This window comes from Bombina bombina, chromosome 6, assembly GCF_027579735.1.
Source record: "Bombina bombina isolate aBomBom1 chromosome 6, aBomBom1.pri, whole genome shotgun sequence".
Taxonomy (NCBI): Eukaryota; Metazoa; Chordata; class Amphibia; order Anura; family Bombinatoridae; genus Bombina; species Bombina bombina.
In genome coordinates, this window is record NC_069504.1 from 482,003,061 (window position 1) to 482,018,168 (window position 15,108).

Below are 15,108 nucleotides of genomic sequence, written 5' to 3' on the forward strand. Positions count from 1 at the left end.
AAACTTGTATATGGGATATTTTGAACATCTCTATCTCTTTGGGGGTGGACTGGCCCTTGAGGACAAAGTAGTTGTGTACGGTAGATTTATAGATGATCTAATTTTGATCTATAAGAAGAACACAGAACTTACCATCCAAGAAATCATTAATTATTTTAATAATAACATACTCAACCTGACATTCACACACCAAAATGATGACCACATTATTAATTTTCTAGACCTTACACTAGAACACAATAGGGTAGGAGAAATCATCACTAGCACATTCAGAAAACCGCTAGCAAGAAATACGATACTAAGAGCAGACTCTTGCCATGCTCCACACATACAAAGAGGTATCCCTAAGGGCCAATACCTCAGACTACGGAGAAATTGTAGTTCCCTCCAGGCATACACCAAACAAGCAGATGAACTAACAAATAGATTAGTAGCTAGAGGCTACAAAAAAAGTTTACTTTTCAAAATCAAATTGCAAGTAATGAGAATGGATAGGACATCATTGCTAATTAGCAAAACAGCCAAAAGCACATCAAACAGAAATGACATAAAAGAAGACATATGTTTTGTCACAAACTATAGCAACCAATTTTACACCATCACTAGAATTATTAAAAAGTATCTCCCTGTTCTCAATAGTGACATCATCCTAAGGGATAAATTACAGAAACGCATTAGATTTGTAGCCAAAAAAGCACCAACAATACGAGATAAGATTACACACAAGTTTCATGATAAAACCCCATTAACTACCAATTGGCTCACTCCCACAAAAGGCAACTACAGATGTGGCCGTATACCATGTAAAAGCTGCAAATATACCGATAAGTATCTAACATTTACCTCTTCGCAAACCAACACAACATACCCCATCACCACTAGGATGGACTGTACATCAACATACATAATTTATTTGATCACATGTTCATACTGCCAACAACAATATGTTGGTATCACCACACGTCCCTTAAAAGACCGCATAAGGGAACACCTCCTATCCATAGAGGAAGAATTCCCTAGAACACCAGTGGCGAAACATTTTCACACACACCCACAAAAACTGACCCATTTTACGTTTAAAGCAATCGAACATATAACAAATAACCCTTTAGGAGGAGACAGGAATAAAACTCTATCCAAAAGAGAAGTATACTGGATCTTCATGCTTCAAACTAGGGCACCACAAGGCATGAACAAAAGATGCGATGTTAATCTGTACATTGAATGAATAGTACCCCTTCTTCCACTCATCCAAGATGTCTTTGATTCCAAAATCTATATGCCAGGGACACAAAATAAAAACCTCATAGTAGAGAAAAGTACGAAACTATAAGTAATAACCAAGAAACATACACATAAAATCACAGGATGTTCCCAGTTTAGGTCTAGACGAATTCATCCCTCTCCCAAAAACAAATTAATTATCATTTTTTCCTTTAGCTAATCTATTGTATAAAGAAAAAAAACATACAAAAATTCTTTTATCATGCTTTCTAATAGCCCTATTCCTTACCCAGTGTTGTTATTCACAACAGGTAAGGTAGCTAATATACCCCTGTAGTCCCCTACAGTATCAAACAACAGAACTTTCCTCTTTAGTATGGACAATACCTATTTCTAGAGTAATTCTTTATTTACTGTTTGTCCTTTCTCTCCTATTTGCGATACACAACCAGGAGCCATTATTATCAGGGGACCCAAGGGATGTAGCATAGTAAATATAGACTGCTTTATGGACCTTACAGAAGTAACTTACAAACATATAGTATCTAAGTTACCCATAAATGCTATTAGACCACAGAATGTTATTAATTATTAATCATTTTTATGCATGATGATGTTTGGAACAGTACTGTTAGCCCCATGAAGGGCTATTGTCAATTTTTGTTCCAGTTGTGCCACATATTACTCCTGCAAGTCCAAATTTCCCCATAAAGGGCTTTGTTAAATTACGGGACTTCAAAATGCGAGCCAACTGTCTAACTTAAATATGTGCTTATTCTTAGATGTAAAAAATGTAAAAAACATAGAAACTAAAATCAAAGCAAATTACATAATAGGCACCTAGATATACATACACTGTTGTGACACTATTCAGTACTATACCAACTGAGATTTATATATATATATGTTAGAAACAATATGTATAATTAAGCTCTATTTTTAAAATCATTCAATCATTATTTATCTGTTCTTTTTTAGTCCTCTGCTGCACAGGATCGATGCAAACATAGCAGTGGGTGACCATCAGACCACACACCTGTTGGCAATTTTTACATCTAAAGATTAAATTACCATACCTGCCCTGATAGGTCACTCACCACTTTATATTGACCCTGAACAGCAGAGACCAATATCTCTGATGAAGCGCATGTGCCCATGCGCGAAACGCGTAAGATTGGAGTTCACCTTGTATCCAGAAAGCCTACCTTGCAATAAAACTTTTTCCTGACACCTGGGCTCAGCTCTCCTTCTTCCTCATTTTGTATGCAATCGGCGGTAGGAGGATCCGCCGTCGGCTGAGCCCTATGATTGAAACGGCACATCGTATTACTTGAAACTCTAAAGGGTACTCACTTTTCCGCTCCGTTTGCCGCCATCACACAGACGCTTGGATTTCAACCCCACAGGGACCCGTAGAGCCGCACAAGATCAGAGCGACGCGCTCACACCACCAATGAGAGGAGAGTCCCTTGACAGTGAGGTCATCAAGATCCGACACGCTTAGACGCCGAGTACGGGCGCGCAAGCGGACCCACCAAGAGTGAGCAGACCACCAAGGGACCATATAGGTGAATCTACTTCAGGTTGAAGGCACACCGTGTCTCCCCGAACCTATACCAGCGACTTGGCTCCAGAATCGGGTCCCTCCCAGAAACGACTACTCTTACACACAGCGGCCTAGGACAGAGACTGTCATCAGTGAGTACCCTTCCTTGTATTTGCATACATATTTATACAGTGCAAGATATCAGTGACTCTGATTACTTAATGATACTCTGTAAAGAACTTTCCATTTAATACATATCATCCAAGAGGCACAACATATGGCTTTTGCCTTTACATCTATTTCACTCAGGAATCAGAACCTACAAATGGACTAACACCCAAGAACAGTGTATCTCCATCTAAGAGGAACCATCCTCTACCAACAACACTGATATTATCAGGACTATTTCATCGTCACTGACTTTCTATGCTACATTACAAAGCAGTTTGGCTAATTATAATTTCATCAACTATTGAGCAGGAGCCCTAACAGCCGAATGTATTTCACAGGTTAACCCACTACTAATATTAGCTATCTAAGTCTTAGACCGTTTAGGGTGGGTTCTTGCCAATTTGTCAATCACTTGTTCAGCTTTGTTTAGCTGTTATTTGCTATTTACAGCTTGTTTGCATATATTAACCTTATGTACTGATATAACAACTTAGTATTACACCAGAAAAAGCAGTACTATATACCTTCCCAATTGCAGCACACTATAAGCATAAAATAGCATCTATATATTAGTACCTAGACTGCCCACAATTTTCTTAGTACACCGTGCCATTTCTATTTTAAGAAACTGGTTTGCCTTGATCCCTATCTAGGATCTATATCCTCTTTATAGTTTCTTAAATATAATAATAGGCTTTCTACACATACATTGTTTTGCATTAGTATACTAAGCTTACTTAAGCAACTAGATACACTAGCTTACCATTATGGCTGAAAGTAACACTCTCACAGGGGTAGTAGACACAGACCGAAGAAAACTCATAATGAGTACAGCATTAAAAGGTAACTCCACTAGAACAGATGAACCATTGGAGAGGGACCTAACTAACATTTTCTCTAACTTAGAAAACATCAAATACAAAGAAAGCAACCTTTGGTGGGATATAGAGTTCTTAGAACTCTATATCAACGAAAGGAAAGTCCCCAGGGGGCTTAGGATGAAGAAATACCCATCCTTTGCTCGTCACAATCAGGGCTTCATGGATGAGTGGAACAACAATTTGACCAACTGCTCCATCATTTTGATGAAGCAGCTGCTCAAACATAAAAAAGAAGAAAGAGATTCCCTACTCACACATATAGAAGAGACCTTAGAGTCTCTCAAACCATTTGAACAGACTAAGAAATATACAGATTACAAAACCCAACTGGACTCAACTATGCAACAGTTAGATTCTACACTATCAGAAAGAAAAGTTAGTAAATATCAGAGAGATGTGAAGGATTACGAACTAGATATCGTATATTCCTGGCAGAAAGACAAACCACATAGACACAAAGATCATTCACAACAATACAATCATAAAAGGAAGAACAAAAATAAAAGAAAGGGTCACTTCAACCATACACCGAATGCCAAGCGAGTTACATTCTCAAGCATTGACACAGATAACACAGAAAGTTCACAGACAGTGGAAGAATCACAAGCACACACTTCCAATGAAGAAACAACAAGCCATAGTACCTCTGAAGGCAGAATTAAACTTTCAACACTAGTACAAACACCGATCACCAGCAGTACACCAAAAAAGGATTTACCACTACGTTATCCAAGCAGAATAAAAAAGACCACACAAAAGAAGTAGGATCAGTAATCAACCTATCTAACATCACCCTTAACAGCTCCCAAGCCAGTCTACTGAACAAAGGGTTATCCTTTGCCCCGTCCACCAACTTTGATCTTTTTTCCACTATTCTAGACATTAACGCCTTGGTTAGAAAAATCACACTATATAAACACTTTTCACAAATCACATGCACTGACAATGAACAAGCCAACAGCTTACAGTTAGAAAATACAGCACATACAAACATTAACTCTATAGGTTTACAATTTAGAGATCTCTGTGATCTGAACACTCTCACCTCACTCCAAGCCATCACACTCAGAGAAGTCAGCACCTATGACACAGTTCCTACACTTAAAACACTATCACATACCAAATCTTACTTCTACCCAGTCCACAGCAGAAGTGAAGCTATAGAGATGTTCCAAAATCTTATAGAATTGGAACTCACTAGTCTACATTCCTCCTTAGAGAATGCCTCCAACGCGACAAGCAAACACAACCTATCTTCTAGTGAACAATTGGCACTCAAATCACTTAGTACTAATAAAAATATAGTGGTTACCCCAGCAGATAAGGGAGGGGCAATAGTAATCCTTAACACCGATGACTACAAAAAAGAGGTATACAGACAACTAAATGATAGGGAGACATACTCAAAACTAACTTTCAATCCGACACACAAATTCAAACAAGAACTCCATAATCTATTGGATTCTGCAATTGAGGAGGGACACCTAACTCAAGACATAGCCACTTATTGCCTAGTTGAGTACCCTACCATCCCTACATTCCGCATAGTCCCCAAAATACATAAGACCCTCACTGACACACCTGGCAGACCTATAGTAGCCAGCAGAGGCTCACTATGCGAAAGAGTAGGGAACTGGCTAGACAACATATTACAACCCATAGTCAAATCCTTGCCAGGGTACATACGAGACAGCACACACTTAATACAACAAATACAAGCAGTAACATGGCAAGAAAATTACACTTGGTTATCCATAGATGTCTCAGCACTTTATTCGAGCATCCCCCATGAGGAAGGCCTCACAGCTTTGACATATATGCTAAGGAGACACACCAGTTACCCAGAGGAATTTATCACATTCCTTGTGGAACTCACAAAATTTCTCCTTACACACAACTACTTTGTCTTCGAGGGCCATTACTACCTCCAGAAATGTGGCACTGCCATGGGGGCCAAGTTTGCCCCCTCTTATGCAAACTTGTATATGGGATATTTTGAACATCTCTATCTCTTTGGGGGTGGACTGGCCCTTGAGGACAAAGTAGTTGTGTACGGTAGATTTATAGATGATCTAATTTTGATCTATAAGAAGAACACAGAACTTACCATCCAAGAAATCATTAATTATTTTAATAATAACATACTCAACCTGACATTCACACACCAAAATGATGACCACATTATTAATTTTCTAGACCTTACACTAGAACACAATAGGGTAGGAGAAATCATCACTAGCACATTCAGAAAACCGCTAGCAAGAAATACGATACTAAGAGCAGACTCTTGCCATGCTCCACACATACAAAGAGGTATCCCTAAGGGCCAATACCTCAGACTACGGAGAAATTGTAGTTCCCTCCAGGCATACACCAAACAAGCAGATGAACTAACAAATAGATTAGTAGCTAGAGGCTACAAAAAAAGTTTACTTTTCAAAATCAAATTGCAAGTAATGAGAATGGATAGGACATCATTGCTAATTAGCAAAACAGCCAAAAGCACATCAAACAGAAATGACATAAAAGAAGACATATGTTTTGTCACAAACTATAGCAACCAATTTTACACCATCACTAGAATTATTAAAAAGTATCTCCCTGTTCTCAATAGTGACATCATCCTAAGGGATAAATTACAGAAACGCATTAGATTTGTAGCCAAAAAAGCACCAACAATACGAGATAAGATTACACACAAGTTTCATGATAAAACCCCATTAACTACCAATTGGCTCACTCCCACAAAAGGCAACTACAGATGTGGCCGTATACCATGTAAAAGCTGCAAATATACCGATAAGTATCTAACATTTACCTCTTCGCAAACCAACACAACATACCCCATCACCACTAGGATGGACTGTACATCAACATACATAATTTATTTGATCACATGTTCATACTGCCAACAACAATATGTTGGTATCACCACACGTCCCTTAAAAGACCGCATAAGGGAACACCTCCTATCCATAGAGGAAGAATTCCCTAGAACACCAGTGACGAAACATTTTCACACACACCCACAAAAACTGACCCATTTTACGTTTAAAGCAATCGAACATATAACAAATAACCCTTTAGGAGGAGACAGGAATAAAACTCTATCCAAAAGAGAAGTATACTGGATCTTCATGCTTCAAACTAGGGCACCACAAGGCATGAACAAAAGATACGATGTTAATCTGTACATTGAATGAATAGTACCCCTTCTTCCACTCATCCAAGATGTCTTTGATTCCAAAATCTATATGCCAGGGACACAAAATAAAAACCTCATAGTAGAGAAAAGTGCGAAACTATAAGTAATAACCAAGAAACATACACATAAAATCACAGGATGTTCCCAGTTTAGGTCTAGACGAATTCATCCCTCTCCCAAAAACAAATTAATTATCATTTTTTCCTTTAGCTAATCTATTGTATAAAGAAAAAAAACATACAAAAATTCTTTTATCATGCTTTCTAATAGCCCTATTCCTTACCCAGTGTTGTTATTCACAACAGGTAAGGTAGCTAATATACCCCTGTAGTCCCCTACAGTATCAAACAACAGAACTTTCCTCTTTAGTATGGACAATACCTATTTCTAGAGTAATTCTTTATTTACTGTTTGTCCTTTCTCTCCTATTTGCGATACACAACCAGGAGCCATTATTATCAGGGGACCCAAGGGATGTAGCATAGTAAATATAGACTGCTTTATGGACCTTACAGAAGTAACTTACAAACATATAGTATCTAAGTTACCCATAAATGCTATTAGACCACAGAATGTTATTAATTATTAATCATTTTTATGCATGATGATGTTTGGAACAGTACTGTTAGCCCCATGAAGGGCTATTGTCAATTTTTGTTCCAGTTGTGCCACATATTACTCCTGCAAGTCCAAATTTCCCCATAAAGGGCTTTGTTAAATTACGGGACTTCAAAATGCGAGCCAACTGTCTAACTTAAATATGTGCTTATTCTTAGATGTAAAAAATGTAAAAAACATAGAAACTAAAATCAAAGCAAATTACATAATAGGCACCTAGATATACATACACTGTTGTGACACTATTCAGTACTATACCAACTGAGATTTATATATATATATATGTTAGAAACAATATGTATAATTAAGCTCTATTTTTAAAATCATTCAATCATTATTTATCTGTTCTTTTTTAGTCCTCTGCTGCACAGGATCGATGCAAACATAGCAGTGGGTGACCATCAGACCACACACCTGTTGGCAATTTTTACATCTAAAGATTAAATTACCATACCTGCCCTGATAGGTCACTCACCACTTTATATTGACCCTGAACAGCAGAGACCAATATCTCTGATGAAGCGCATGTGCCCATGCGCGAAACGCGTAAGATTGGAGTTCACCTTGTATCCAGAAAGCCTACCTTGCAATAAAACTTTTTCCTGACACCTGGGCTCAGCTCTCCTTCTTCCTCATTTTGTATTAAAAAATAATTCCTGTAAAAAGGATGTTATTTTTTTTTTTTACAAATGTTTAGACTTTGCTGATATGCTATAACACTACAATAGCAAGGTCATGTAAATATAAGGTGTTTACTGTTCCTTTTAACATCCTGAACTACTAGAATAAACTTATAAATATATACAGTTGTAGCTATATGTAGTGTATTAAATAAACATTATACATTAACTTCTCTGGTTCTATACATTCTCACTTTTTCTGCCTTTATTTTGCAGGTCCTAATGGAGGTCCTCTTCATCTTATTAATTCTTCAGATGAGACTGGAGATCATCTTCTAAAAATGGAATACATAAAGGTTTGATAGATTTCTTCATTAATGTGGCACTTTATGGGATATTTAGGGAAATAATTCTTGGCAACCACAATGAGAGATGGACTGCTATAACTTTTTTTTAAATTTGCAACTAATTGTGTGAAAGAGTGGCAGCTAGTTTGTGTTGCTGTTTGCATATTATTCTTGGCAGAGATGGTTTTTCATTGCAATACCGTATATTAAGACATCTGAGTCTACTTGGATTTTTAGTCTTTTTTATTAATATTATTTCTTCTATGGACCAGCTATTGTTTGAAATACCGCTTCTGCGGTTTCAGTGCGTCAATTTATTTTGCTTATTTTCAGCCACAAGATGTTGTGACAAAATTAGTACTTCCAGTGTTTTCACTGTGACACACACGCCTATGGATATCATTTATATGGTTACATTACATATAGGTTTTGTTGTTCAGAAGACTGAAGAGTCTTTTTGTTTCAAAACCTGGCTGCATATTAATTATGTGATCATATGCTATTGGAAGTTCATTTTGAAAGCAAAGTCTTTTGTTTTTAATTTAAAACCTTTATCAAGGATAGTCCTGTTTGCAAAAGTGGTTTGTTGTTCTTCAGGATAAGGCACACTTAGTGCAAAAATGTACTATTTACAGTTGTCTAGTTTCAAATCTTTTAAAGGAGGGTCCACCAAGCTTAGGATGACTGAATAAAGGCATCCATTTGTGACCTGTGCTGTCCTATACTCAAGGATGTTGAGGCTTGTTACCATCAGAACTTTCAGATCCTTGCGTGAAGACTGTTTACCGGGTAACTGTATGAATCTTTACCACTCCTTTCGAAGGTTGTCCTGTGGTTCCAAAATATCCCAGAAAGAGCAGAGACTTTTTATGGATTTTGGTTTTATTTTAAAATGTTTCTCCATTAAAAGAAAGTTTGAGGCTTTTATTCCAACTTCCCAAAGGAAACAATTTGACCAGTTTTAATAGGAAATCATTTATTAAGTTTGTGAAGGTTTCTAATTTTAAAATTGAAATATTGCATTGTCACTTTGTTAGTATATAAACTGATCTTTCCATGGCTACTGTAGCGTTGAAGGATATTTGTCTGCATGATCCGATTCAGATTATTTCAGGTTCCACAGCTTTGAAGTTAAAATCTTCTAGTATCGATAGAGGCGGGGCGTAGCCGTGCAGGAACATGGCTGCACTGTAAAAGAGCTCCGTTGCCTTTCCCCTTCAATTGGCACATAAATGGTGCAGTTTTGCTCTGGCAATCATGAAAGCAGCAAGCAAATGAACCGGAACACCTATAACTTCCTTACTGGAACCTACAATCAAATCAGAGTCGGCAGATCCCTTTGAAAACCGGGACCAACAAACTTAACACAGGCGCCATCTTAACAGCGCAACCTGAACCGACTAAGCCACGCAACAACAAAGACACGGCGCGGCAGGGTAGAGAACACAGTATCATATGATTACCCTTGACAAACTGTAAGTTCACGCTCCATACCACACATACAGGCGAGATCAAAGCAGAGCCGCGGTCACTTCTCCTCTGCCGCGCTCAGTCGCATCAAAGCACCCCAGCAGCTACACAGGACCACGCTGCTATATAGCTGTATCCATAACGGCCAGACAGCGATACACATATGTAAAAACACTATCTTGGACTGCCCACCTTTTTACACTGGCAATACCACATTATAACAAGCAAATGCTACGTGGGGGCTAATACTGTCAATAAACATAAGCCCAGATAAGAAACAAAAAGATAGCTCAGCTGCAGCACACACTTTACAAATAAGTTGCACTCTCCCTTTATGTGGTGCAAAACGAAGTGAACCTTTAGCTCAAGCGACCACCTAGCTCCATCACAGGGCACTCTGATCTGGCCAAAGTCATTGGCTTCATTGTTCTCCACAATACTAGCACATGGCAACAAGGAGATCTACTAGACCACATAAAGCACCACATAAGGCAACACTACCTAATAAATCACCATCAGTCTGCACCTATTTCAAATCCACGCAAAAAAATTCACCTCACCAGCTGGAAAATCCTGACAATCCTAACAAAATGGAATCACAACTTACTACAAGCCTTGCTCCTCTCCCACATGACCAACTCTCACAGATACAACAAAATATAGCTTCCCTACCCTCCAAGAGCGACATAGCTGATTTGAAAACATTTATCAAGAACGAGATTTCATCTCTACGAAAAGATATGTCTGACATGAACTCTAAACTTGAATACCTGGAGGAGGGACAAGAATACCTAGAGTCTCAAGTTAGTGATAACATCCAATGCCTAAACTGCCACGACTCCATTATCCAATCGCTACAAAGAAGACCTTGATAATCGCAGTCGCCGCAGCAATCTGCGCATCCGAGGCATACCTGAGGATGTTACTCAGGAATCCTTTAGTTGAGTACCTACTAAAATTTTTCAGACAGATGGAACCCGCACTGGAGACCTCTGAAGCAACTCTAGAGAGGGCCCATCGCGCCCTAAGACCGAAACCTACACCGCCGAGCCCGCCTAGGGACGTGATTCTGAAATTCACTCACTTTCACCAAAAAGAAGCAGTGTGGAAACAAGCCCGTAGACAACGATCAATATCCTTTCAAGGCCATACCATCCAGGTCTATCAAGACCTTAGTCCAGCTACCATTGAAAGGAGACGAAACCTACGCTTTATCACAACCCTCCTGCAAGAACACAAAATAAAATATCGATGGGGATTCCCTTTTAGCCTTCTGGTGCATAAAGACGGCAAAACCATTGCTTACAAAGGTCCAGAAGACTTAGATGCTCTATCCAAAAATCTCAATATCAACTTCCCGGAACCTCCTCCTCCTGCAGCGACGACCCGGGACACCACACAAGATGGCCCTCCAAAGGCCCAAAGATCGACATGGACCAAAGTACCCAGGAAAAATGTGAAGGACTCCAAGCCTAAATGAGGTACATATAACTTACCCACAAGAGTCTTCACAATGCGAGACCTGAAACATGTGATAGTAAGGTTGCATATTCCCTTTATATGACAGACACTGTGAACTCGCTAATGCACACTAATTTTTGCTCATTGCAAAATGTCTGAGAAGATGCCTGAGTTTACCTGACATTATTCTTAGGCAGAGAAGGAATACCCACAGGGAATCACTATAACTACTTCTCTTACCATATCAATCCACCAAAGTTATACTGTTATGTTATGTTTACTTACCCCCTTATTTCTTTTAATAACAAAAGTTCACATCTTAAGTGCTTAGAACGCCTACCTCTACTGTCTAACCAAAATAGCCAAGTTGGTCGTCTACAGGTAGACACATTCTAAGGGGGAACTTAATGTTTAATGTTTAATGTCGTTATAATGTACTACATGCTAGTGTTAATGTATTGTGTTGCGTTGTTTGCCTGTTATAGGCTGATATACTTTAACATGTTAGGTCAACATGTCTTATTTACAAACTAAGTTAGTCAAGTTGCCACAGCTGGTATAAATTGTTAATTGCTGAGAAAAGTTAACTTAAGCCAATGAAGGGGAAACGCTTCCTCTACATCTTATTTCTCCTACCAATGTTTTTATTCACTCTTTCCTTCTTAACTAATCCCCTTACCCCCTGCTGTACTAAATTACTACTAATACTATCACCTGACAAACTACCTGGTCATACTGAGTCCTACACAAATACTGAATTAATATACTCCATAGACAACTACCTTAAGCTCACACTGCACTATCCTAATGGCTGAACACTCACATAGAAAACCACCCACCAATTTAATACGGATTCAATCTATAAACGCAAAGGGACTCAATATCCCCTCAAAAAGAACACAGGCCTTGAGAGACTTTAACAGATGCAGGTCAGACCTGCTGTTTCTCCAAGAAACACACTTCCGCAAAGGAAGAGAGCCCCTCACATTTACCCTCAAATTCGGCACCTGCTTTTATGCCTCCCATCCCAAATCTAAAAAGCATGGAGTGGGAATACTGATAAAGAAAAATGTCCCTTTTAAAGAACTTAAAATCCTTAGAGACAAAGCTGGTAGATATATTATCCTAGTAGGCTTACTATATGGCCGCCCGGTCACGTTGGTATCTATATACACCCCTAATACAAAGCAAGCCAAATTTATCAGCAACATAACTAATCTCATTTTAGAACACCAAAAAGGTGTCTTAATAATTTGCGGAGATCTTAACATGCCACTTAACCCACCTTTGGATTGCTCCTCCTCTAATTCCTCAGTCCCTACTTCACAGATAACTCGTACACTCACCTCACTGAAAAAATTAACAGCACAAGACTTATGGAGAACCCACCATCCTAACAAAGAAGACTACACCTTCTACTCATACCCTCACAAGCAATACTCTAGAATTGATTACATTCTCACGGACGTCACAGGCCTGTCACTATTTACATCTACCCAAATTACCCCCATAACATGGTCTGACCATGCATCAGTACTAGGCACATTAACATGGCCGTCTAAACCCATACACGATTATATATGGAGATTGGATGAACAGCTCCTTTCCGACCCTATAATATCCCAACAAATATCTAAGTCCATATTGGAATACTTTACCCACAATTCTACAGTTGACACGTCCCAGTTAAATATATGGGAAGCCCACAAATGTGTAGTTCGGGGTGAGCTTATGGCCATTAAGGCCTCCATTAACAAACAAAAGCAAGCATTTCTATCAACACTTCTCTCAGAAATTGACAAATTAGAAACCCAACATAAACGCTGCCCGACCGACCACAACCTCCTACTTTCTATTCAAGCTGAAAAAGATAAACTAGCGTCCTACCTAAATAAGGAAAATAAACGCCAAGCACTTCGCTTACAACAAGCAAACTATGAAGGCCGCAATAAATCAGGCAGATCCCTTGCTCGTTACCTCAGATTAAAACAGAAAAAAAACTATATCCTACACATCAAGGACGATAACAATATATCACACTTTTCAACCCAGGCTATTACAAATACCTTTAGGACATACTTTCAAAAACTATATAACTTGCGCTCCAACCCTGGCAATTCAGCGAGCCCACAAACGGCTCTATCAGATGACATAAATATATACTTATCATCTCTTAATTTGCCTCATCTTACAACTAACCAACAAAACCAACTAGAGGACCCTATAACCGCAGAAGAAATCAAACTAGCCATTAAAGATCTCCCATCTGTGAAATCACCAGGGCCTTATATTCCCACCCCAACGCAAAATTACTTATCAATGGCACACTATCCAATACATTCAACATAACCAACGGCACAAGGCAAGGTTGCCCCCTATCTCCCTTATTGTTCGCCTGCTTCATAGAAACCTTGGCCACAAAAATCAGGCAAAACCCCTCAATTAGCGGAATACAAGTAGGGACACAAACATACGTAATGTCTCTGTTTGCCGACGACATCTTATTCACGTTAACAAACCCCGAATATTCAATAACCCCCCTCTTACAGGAATTCCAAACCTTCCAGTCACTATCCAACTTTTCTATAAATGTTTCCAAATCCGAAGCCTTAAATATTAACTTAACCAGCACAGCTCTAGCAAATATTAAAACTCTAATGCCATTTACGTGGCGAACCCACTCCCTACACTACTTAGGAATACAACTAACCACTTTTATCGAACAAACCTACATACAAAACTACATACCAATACAAAGAGCAATTATCAGGGATCTATCATCCTGGCTCTCTAAAAAGCTTTCCTGGCTGGGCAAAATAAATGTTCTCAAAATGAATATATTCCCACGACTACTATATATATTGCAGGCCCTACCAATCCCGATCCCTAAAAACTACATTCCCACCCTACAGAAAGCTTTTAGTGACTTTGTTTGGCGTCCCCCCCCCCCCCAGGATAAATGAAAACATCATGCAAACCCCAAAACTCCAAGGAGGACTAGGCATACCTAATATATCAAAGTACCGACAAGCCATATTCTTGCAAAGGATAGTTGACTGGTGTATACACTATGAACATAAAAGATGGGTTCAATTAGAACACTCATTATCAAATAATCCACACCTAGGAAAACAGTGCTGGAATCTCGACAAACCGACTACAAAGCTTAATTATAACTCACACCTGATCACAGAAACATATAAAATATGGGAAATCACAATAGCTACACACCCCTATATATCATCTAAACCTTCTCCACTAACCTCAATCATAGATAATGGCCAATTCATACTAGGAACACCTCTAACAAAAGATACCCCGGGTTCATACTATAGGGATATCCCTATTCACTATATCTTATCAAATGAAAAATTATTACCGCAAGCGGACTTGATTAACATGGGATATTCTCTTTTCCAAAACTGGTTCCAATATGCCCGCGTCCATCACTTCATAACAACACATGAACACTCTAGAAACATGGTTCGACCATTAACCAACTTTGAGAAACTCTGCATAAGGACTCCTCCAATATCACATACTCTTGCACTAATTTATAGAATAT

General features: G+C 38.7%; 1 protein-coding gene across 1 annotated transcript in view; it reads left to right on the top strand.

Moving 5' to 3' along the window:
• Positions 1–15,108, top strand: part of VPS13C (vacuolar protein sorting 13 homolog C) — a 1,402,311-nt gene that overhangs the window by 554,671 nt on the left and 832,532 nt on the right. The window contains 1 exon segment of the mRNA XM_053719302.1: positions 8,542–8,621. Within this exon segment, the coding sequence (XP_053575277.1) occupies positions 8,542–8,621 (80 nt within the window).